This window comes from Colossoma macropomum, unplaced genomic scaffold (assembly GCF_904425465.1).
Source record: "Colossoma macropomum unplaced genomic scaffold, Colossoma_macropomum, whole genome shotgun sequence".
Taxonomy (NCBI): Eukaryota; Metazoa; Chordata; class Actinopteri; order Characiformes; family Serrasalmidae; genus Colossoma; species Colossoma macropomum.
The window spans coordinates 18,295,506-18,304,750 of NW_023494793.1; the positions used below are offsets into that span (position 1 = coordinate 18,295,506).

Sequence of the window (9,245 nt, forward strand, 5' to 3'; positions counted from 1 at the left end):
TTCAGTTACATGTGACACAGATGTTGAGACAGTACACATCAACACAATACCAAAAACATAGACTGGGAAGCCTATCCACTGTGCTGTGCTAGCCATACTGTCATTTTAGGATGGACATTCTAGTCATTTCACTGACATGCTCATTTTGTTTACACTAAGACCCAGATACAGCTGTGTGTCAGTCACAAATAGCAATGTTAAATACACTCACTGCACTTAATTAGGAACACCTGTACACCTGCTGATTAATGCAATTATCTAGCAGCAGCGAAGTGCATAAAATCATGGAGATGTGAGCCAGCAGCTCACAGGTAATATCCACATCAACCTTCAGGAAAATGTGAACTCAGTTATGTTGACATAACTGAGTTCACATTTTCCTGAAGGTTGATGTGGATATTACCTGTGAGCTGCTGGCTCCCATCTCCATGATTTTATGCACTTCGCTGCTGCTAGATAATTGCATGATTGTGGTATGATTGTTGATGTCAGCCGGGCTGGTTTCAGTATTTCTATATCTACTGGGACTTTAACACATGTCAGTCTCTAGAGTTTATTGAGAATGCTGCAATAAAGAAAAAACATCCACTGAGCAACATTTCTGCAGACAGAAACTCCTTGTTGATGAGAAAGGATAACAAAGAATACCCAGACTAGTTTGAGCAGAAAAGCATCTCGGAATGCACAACACATCAAACCTTGAGGCGGATGGGCTACAACAGCTGAAATCCACTTTGAATTCCACTTCTGTCAGCCAAAAACAGAAAGCTAGACAGTTGAAGACTGGAAAAATTTAGCCTGGTCTGATGAATCTTGATCTTCTGCAGAGGCACACAGATGGTTGAGTCAGAAATTGGCACCAACAGCATGAATTTTACATTTTAGTAACATTACATCTAATCTTTTCAATAAGAATTAAACTTAAAGCCTGGGACAGTTTATTAGCCCAATAGCTACAGTGCTGTAAAAAGGAAACTGCCCAATTCCAATTTCTTCTTTTTTTGCATATTTTACACATTTGAATATTTCAGATCATCAAAGTACTTTTAAATATTAGACAAAGATAACTCAAAAATACATAAAATGCTCTTCATCCCTACCTGGTCCCTGTGTGAAAATGTAATTGCCCCTTTAGCTTCTAAAATTAACCAGTTAACCAAATTAAATTGACTACCGAGTTCAATTTCACTGTCACACTCAGGCATGACTACTGCCTGTTGAATTTAAACATCACTTAAATAAAACCTGTCTGGCAATGTGAAGCAGGCTAGAAGGTCTCAAAAAGCAGCACATGATGCCACACTCTAAAACATATTTAAATACAGATGCAAAACAAAGTCATTGAAATCTCCCAGTCTGGAAAGGGTTACAAAGCCATTGCTAAGGCTCTGGGACTCCAGCGGACCACAGTGAGAACCGTTATCCACAAATGGAACAGTGTTGAACCTTCCCAGGGGGTCAGTATTTTGTGGACTGATGTGGACAGTATGTTCTGGACTGATGAGTCGAAGGTGGAACTTTTTGGTAGACATGGGTCCCGTTACAACTGGTGTAAAACTAACACTGCATTCCATAAGAACATCATACCAACAATCAGACATGGTGGTGGTAGTGTGGTGGTCTGGGAGTTGCTTTGCTTCTGCAGGACCTGGACAACCTGTCATAATTGATGAAACAATGAATTCTGCTCTCTATCAGAAAATCCTGAAGGAGAAAATCTGCCTGTCAGTTCGTGACCTAAAGCTCAAGCGCAGTTGGGTTATGCAGCAGGACAATGATCTGAAGCACAAAAGCAAGTCCACCTCTGAATGACTCAAAAGAAACAAAATTAAAGTTTTGGAGTGGCCGAGTCAAAGTCCTGACTTGAATCAAAGTCCTGACTTGAATTCAAGACCTTAAAAGGGCAGTTCATGCTCGAAAACCCTCCAGTAGAGCTGAATTAAAACAATTCTATAAAGAAAAGTGGGCCAGAATTCCTCCACATTGATGTAAAAGACTCATCGCAAGTTATCACAAATGTTTGATTACAGTTACTGCCAAAGGTGGCACAACCAGTTATTAGCCTTGGGGGGGTAATCGCTTTTCCACATGAGTAATACAGGTTTTGAATAAATCTTTATCTTCAATAAATGAAATGATCATTTAAAATCTGCGGTCATGTTTACTTGTGTTGTATTTATCTTACATTAAAATTAGTTGGATGATTTGAAACATTTAAATGTGACAAAAAAAAAGAAGAAATCAGGTGAGGGACAAATACTTTTTCACAGCACTGCATTAACCTGCCGTATTGAATTTATAAAATAAATGCAAGATATACTTGTGAAACATAGTATACGTGTTTAAATACATCATTTTTAGCATAGTAACTTTTTTTTATTTAGTGGGTAAAATGTATAGTATATATAACATATAATTTAAAGTGTATATAATTTAACTTGGACTGAAGACAAAGATACTAAATGTTTTTATTCTGAATTTATATTCCTAATACTTATATTCTGTTACATCCCAGCCCTGCATATAGACAGAGAAAGACTGTTAATGGCTTTATGTGGCGTCACTGGAGGGGGTCAGTGGTGGGTGAGCAACCCAGTTTGTGATTTCAACTGGTGTACTGTCTATACTATGTGATCAATCTGTTTATATGGACATATCCATCCTCCATCTGGTCTAGAGCTTGAGATATTTGTCTGGACATGACAGGGCGTACCTAATCATGCCAGATTTGGTCAGGTTCAGTCAGTTTCTGACAGGCTCAGACATCATTTTTCAAATATTTGTCGTGCTTTAATCTGGCACCCTGGAATCACTTTTGCTGTTGGCACAGAGGTCCATGAGGCAACACGTGTATGGATGTGAGTAAAACAACACATTCAAGCCAGGTCCAGACATCACTTTTTCAGGTAATGAAAAAGGTTCAAAAGGTTTCAGGTTCAATTACAAAACTTTGGTCTCCACAAAAAAGCAACCTAAGTAGGAGTTAGATTAAAAAACTAGTAAAAATAAGACTGCTGTCCTCACAAATACCTGAGTATCAGTATTATCATTTAAAAGCCTCAGAGAAAAAGTTTGAATATCACTGGTTCTGTTTATGTTGACTTTCTTGTTGATATTCTCAGTGAAAATACGTACACATCCTCTACAGAGAGCAAAGTAAATATGCAAAGTTTAGTGCTCAACCTCTATTTATTTGCTGAACTTAGCACATTGAAAAACATCAACATTAAATAGGACACATTTTCCATTTTGTATTGATGTTTTCAATATGAATTTTTCCAACATGTTAAATTAAGCAAATAAACAGTAATTATGCATTAAAGTGTGCAGAAATGTGTTCCCTATAGAGGATGTGTTCAAACATGTAATCTGACCAGGTGTGCCCAAACTTTTGCATGCAACCGTACAAACCTATATAAATGGTAAGTAAGTATAATGGGGTCCAAAAATTGAATTGAGACCACATTGAAAATCTGGACCTTTTTTCACGTTAAACCGGGAAAAAAACAACAGTGACCACCACAGAGCAGGTATTATTTGGGTGGTGGATCATTCTCAGCACGGCAGTGACACCGACGTGGTGGTGGTGTGTTAGTGTGTGTTGCGCTGGTACGAGTGGATCAGACACAGCAGTGCTGGAATTTTTAAATGCATCCTCTAGTCCTTCATCAGCGGTCACAGGAAGCTGCTGTCTAGATATTTTTGGTTGGTGGACTGTTCTCAGTCCAGCAGTGACCCTGAGATGTTTAAAAACCTCAGCAGCACTGCTGAGACTGATCCACACATGTCAGTGTTGCTGCAGTGCTGAGAATGATCCACCACCCAAATAATGCCTGCACTGTGGTGGTCCTGTGGGGGGTCCTGACCAGTGAAAAACAGGGTAAAAGGTGGCTAATAAAGTGTGCAGAGAAACAGATGGACTATAGTCTGTAACTGTAGAACTACAGAGTGCACCTATATGTCAGTGGAGCTGATGAAATCGACAGTGAATGTAGAAACAAAGAGATGTTTGGTTGCACTTTATATGTTTTAGGTACCCTAACCATGAATTTGTTTAGTGTCTCTGCTGAGTTCTCAGTTGGTTGTAACAAAACAACTCAAATCCTGCCAACTCTGTAGTTTTTCTCAAAGCTGTTGTAAGACTATGCAACTCTGAAAACTCTTTTTGAAACAGTTTCCTTTAACACCTCAGCCCGTAACAGTTATGTAAATGACAGTTATGTAAACGTTGTGAAAAATATTAATGTAGTAAATATTTAAAGCTTACGTTTTTGCAATAATATAGTTTGTGTGTTGTATATTTATAATTTGTTCATTTAAAAGTTCAGGTGTGTAAACTTCAATTTAAGTAACTGAGTTTCAAAATGTATTTCTTGGTTTAAATCAGGGATTACAGTGTACACACAGATGAGTAAGCATAATTAGTGACTACTCACCTCTGCTACAGATACATGGATTACCTACGTCTTCTGTACATTAACCCAAGGCCAGCTGTGTCCTCTGAAAATCTGGAACTATAATTACCCATCTTCTGCTTGTGTGTTCATCGGTGTATTGTGTTAAGAGGACTGAGAGACTGAGGGACACCTGTACAGCGTGACTCAGAAAGGGATTTGCTGACTCATACACTGTGTGCAATTCTCTTAGTTAACAAGGAATTATACGATCTGATAAAGTTATGATCTACAGTCATTTGTTTCATCTTACTCATTAGCAGTGGGCTATAGTGTATTAAAAGTTGAAGTAAAATCAATAAAAAAGTAGCTCTGCATATCATCCTCTGCATATGTACCAGTTTGATAGCTCTGCTGTTCTCTAATTTGATTTTCTAAGAGGAAATAAGTTAACATGTCCTCTACAGGCAAGTTAAATGTGGCGGTGAGAAACCTTTGAATAGCAAGAGTAAACAAGAAAAACTTTCAGCCATCTCCCTACACTGAAGTCTGCTGTCATCAGTCTGTCACAGGTAGACAGTTAGGTGAAGGATAAATTCTGGAGTTTTGCTCTTGATAATTCTCGAGCGTTCAGAATTGTTCATGATTGATCATTGACATTGATGATTGAATGCAATCTATTTATGACTAGATCTCTTATGTTTTAGCTAGTTGACAGAATTGCAGGGAACACTGATTAACCCCATCAAAAACAGACACTCTGACACACTCTGACAGTGTAGCTTATGGTGCAAAAGACAAAATAATTATGTAAATCTAGAGATTTGTTTGCTTTTAGTTCCTGAGATGTTTTATGCTGGTGCAGCATTAAAAAGGTAGTTATAGATGTCTGGATATTATATTATGGGCAACAATGCATGATTGGAACTCAAAAAAGGCTCATCAATTTGGTTCAGATCAACATTCATGATCAAACTGACTTTTTTCTTCATATCTTGATTTGAAAGCTGTAGCCAGCACTGACCGCTCGTACTTGTTATGCTGACAGAATTTCAACAGTGTGACTGTGGGACACTGAAAGTATGAGCACTTTGTCAAAATCCTACTCACTTAAAAGTGGCAGTATAGAGCCAAAACTCTACTTCTGTGAAAATCAAGCTGTATCTCTGTTTAAACATACTCAAGTACACAGTCATGTGCAAAAGATTTGGCACATTTGGTCAAATTTTGTCACTAACAAAACAATCATATCACTACCCAAACTTTACCAAGTGTTTGGTGTTGTTACCAAGCTGTTTCGGCAGTGACAACTTTAGCTAATTTCGAGCAAAACTCAAAAAGTGCTAGCCTGTATATTACTAGCTGACACAGCTTTGAACAGTTGTACACACAATCATAATATTTTAATTAAAACACAAACGTTGACTTAATTGCAGGACATAAGTTTCAGTAGTGACAGGTCTCAACCTTACACAGTGATTTTCAGAATGTCAACTTCAGAACAATGAGATTGAAGTGCTCACCGTGTGGCCTGAGGGACAGGGATGCAGTCTCACTTCTTACCCATAAATGCAGGGGTGTGGCTTAAATAAGGCTCCGCTTGTGGACTAAAATGCTTTGTGTTTTGGTACAGATGAAAAACAGACTTTATTTTATGAATAAAGTTATTATATACAAAAAATTACACTCATGATAAATTTAAATCTTTCAACTTCACTTTAAGAAAAAATAAAAAGATTTTATGCATTATTTTCACAACTGTGAAATTTAGGGGTTAGGGTTTGGGACATCCCAATAGAAAGTATCCTATAATGACGATTTTGTATATATTTAGCTTATTACTATCTCAATTAAAGACTTGGGTTTAAATAGATCATAACATAATCCCTGTAAATATCGAAGGTCTGACTATTCATTGTTTCCTTTCTATTTATTTATTTTTTAATAGTGGGGCTGCAGTTTGAACTCATTTCTTAAAATAACCGGTATATAACATATGCTGTGTTATTTTATCATATCGACATCATCTTTCTGAATATCATCTAAAATATTGATGCGTTTAAGAGAGAAGTCTTGTGCCTTGAACCTTTAATGAAAAAAACAATCATAGCTTTAGCCAAATCATTAGCTTCATATAAATCAAGTCCCACTACCACCTAGGGCTTATTGTTTGAAAGACCACCTCTGTAGTAAGGCTTTGCTTTACCTATGTTTAATTTTGTTTAGATTTAAGTATCAGCACAGCAGTCTAGCAGTAACTGTGGTAGCACACGGGTTAATGGAAGATCTCCATTATCATAAGGATAACATTGTAAGTGTGTGAGTACATAAGAGTTCCCTGATGCTGTACATATGTGTGTAAAATGTGAACTGTAAATACATAATCATAATCTGCTTAGCCATCATTTGCCACACTGACCTCAGGGAAGATTAACCCATCAGTGCTTATCCTACCTGACCCACAGTCATAAATATCTGTGACATAATTCCATAAACCTTGCACAGCTCTTAATCCAAGGTGACTGTGAGGCTCGCTGCCCACTTGTAACCTAGGATAGACCTATTAATATCCGTAATTACAGCTGCTTCTGTTTTCTTTCTTTTAGGTTTTGGATTAAGGGTTGGTCTACACTTATTATAGAATTTATTTTAATTTTTAATGATTCATTTTCTTGCACAAATGCTTGATATTATGGAAAGTATTTCATGTATTCTGAGAAGATGAAATCAAATTCAGAGCAGTCACCCATAATTTGATACACCACATTAAACGTCTCATTTCAGATAATTCTGTTTTTATTTATTTCAAAATACTAGTTCAAGAACATCCGGTTAACAATGCAGCTCAATTAAAACATGAAAAGGGTGATTCATTTGCAAAGTGCATTTTATTTTTACGTTGCCTTGATTACATGCCTCTACAATCACAACAAAGCCAGTAACATTAGGAGTCCAACAGTAAGAGCGCTAAGATCGTTTTCCCTTTGCCACATTGGAAAAGAAAAAAAAACAAGCAAAAACACCTCATGCACAATTACGTTGGACTGGCTGAATGTACAGAAACAACTTGGACGTGGCCCGTCCTTTCTCTCAACTGTCTTTAGATTGAACCAATTGGGTTTCGTAAAAATACAAAAAGGTGAGATGACAGAGACGTTACTTTTGGGAGTGGTAGCGGTCGCTTGGTTCTCTTTGCTGAAGTCTTCGTCTTGGTCTCGGTGGCCGTCGCGTGAGGAGCCCGGCAGGTTTTGCGATGGAGTGTGTGTCGGCGGAGGGTGCCACTTTATGCTGGGGACACGGAGCTGGAGGAGACAGACGAGGCCTCGGTCTTGGAAGCGGTGGTGGAGGCACCCTCCTCTTCCTCGAAGGGGTTCTTGCCGCAGCACAGAGTGGTGATCATGCAGTGGCGGAACTGCTTGTTCAGGCAGATGTAGATGACTGGGTTGTAGATGGAGGAGCTCTTGGCAAAGAAGGCTGGGAGGGTCATGAGAACAGGGCCAAACTCGGCTCCCTTGTGGGTGAAGAGCCACCAGGCTGTGCCGGCATATGGCAGCCAGCAGACCAAGTAGGCGATGAACATGACGATGACCATGCGGGTGACCTCACGCTCAGCCCTCTGGGTGGTCTCGGACTCCTGCTGCTGGGCGGCAGCCTCCTTGACGGTGCAGACCAGACGGCCGTAGCAGAAAGTGATGATGAACAGTGGGGTCAGGAAGTGGACGCAGAACATGTAGATGACGAAAGACTCGTTGTTGAAGCCCTCGGCGCGGGTGTAGTAGTCAATACCGCATGAGCACTGCATGCCCTCGGGGATGTAACGGGACCAGCCGAAGAGGGGTGGGACGACGCAAGCCAATGCCATGAACCAGGTGAATGCGACGCCCATGATGGCGTGGTTCTCTCCGAAGCGGAAGTTGCTCATGGGCTTGCAGACGACCACCCACCTCTCAATGGACAGCACGACCAGGCACCAAAGTGAGTTGATACCACCGAAGGTTGCGAAGAAGCCCTCCAGGTTGCAGCCCAGGCGCCCGAAGACGAAGTAGCCATGCAGCGACGTGTACATCGTGGTGGTGAAACCGCCGAAGACCATGAACAAGTCGGCTACAGCCAAGTTCAGCAGGATGTAGTTTAGGGGCGTACGCAGCTTCTTGTGCTCGATGGTGACGTACAGCGTGAGGAAGTTGATGGGGAAGGCGGTGATGATGAGGAAGAACATGTAGGCAGCCAGGCAGGCGTACGCCCACGGTGCCACCAAGTAGTACTGCGGATACTCATAGGGATTCCTCACAACGCCAGTGGCGTTGGACATGGGCACATAGAAAAACGGCCCCTCTGTACCGTTCATGGCTGCAGTCGATTGGTTGCGGTGCCCCTTCTGCAATGGTCTTTGGCTATGCCGGAGGGACGGTGGAGGAACGAGTCAGGACCGTGCTACAGAGGAACAGTGGGTGCAGCCCCATGCTTTATAACACACCTGGGATTAACAATGCTTTCCAGGCTGTCAGCACAAAACGATTTAGGCCACAGATAATAAAATAATCTCGTCCATCACTGCGCTGTATATCTGATAACTCATCAAGTTATTAAGGTTACCTGTCCAAACAGGTGCTTGGTCCAATTCTGTAGAGACCCACACCTGCTGACTAGGTTAAGTCTCAGTCTTATAAGTAATAAGCTTCGTTTAACTGGGTAAAAATGGTCACTATATTCTCACCTTTAAGGAGTTGCATATTTACCTCAGTTCCTTCTTCTGTACAGCCCATTTGTGTAAACTCAGGTCTTCTAGAACTCTTTAACTGTTGTTTATTTCCCAGATTAGACTGTCTTCTCATGGTGGCAGGTCCTTTA

The 9,245-nt window shown here is 40.3% G+C and overlaps 1 protein-coding gene across 1 annotated transcript; it reads right to left on the reverse strand.

The window, feature by feature from the left end:
• Nucleotides 1-7,677: 7,677 nt before the first annotated feature.
• On the reverse strand, nucleotides 7,678-8,865 carry LOC118813394 (rhodopsin). Its single transcript, XM_036578709.1, has one exon. It carries the CDS (start codon nucleotides 8,740-8,742, stop codon nucleotides 7,678-7,680), a length of 1,065 nt encoding a protein of 354 aa, XP_036434602.1. The 5' UTR covers nucleotides 8,743-8,865.
• Nucleotides 8,866-9,245: the final 380 nt, after the last annotated feature.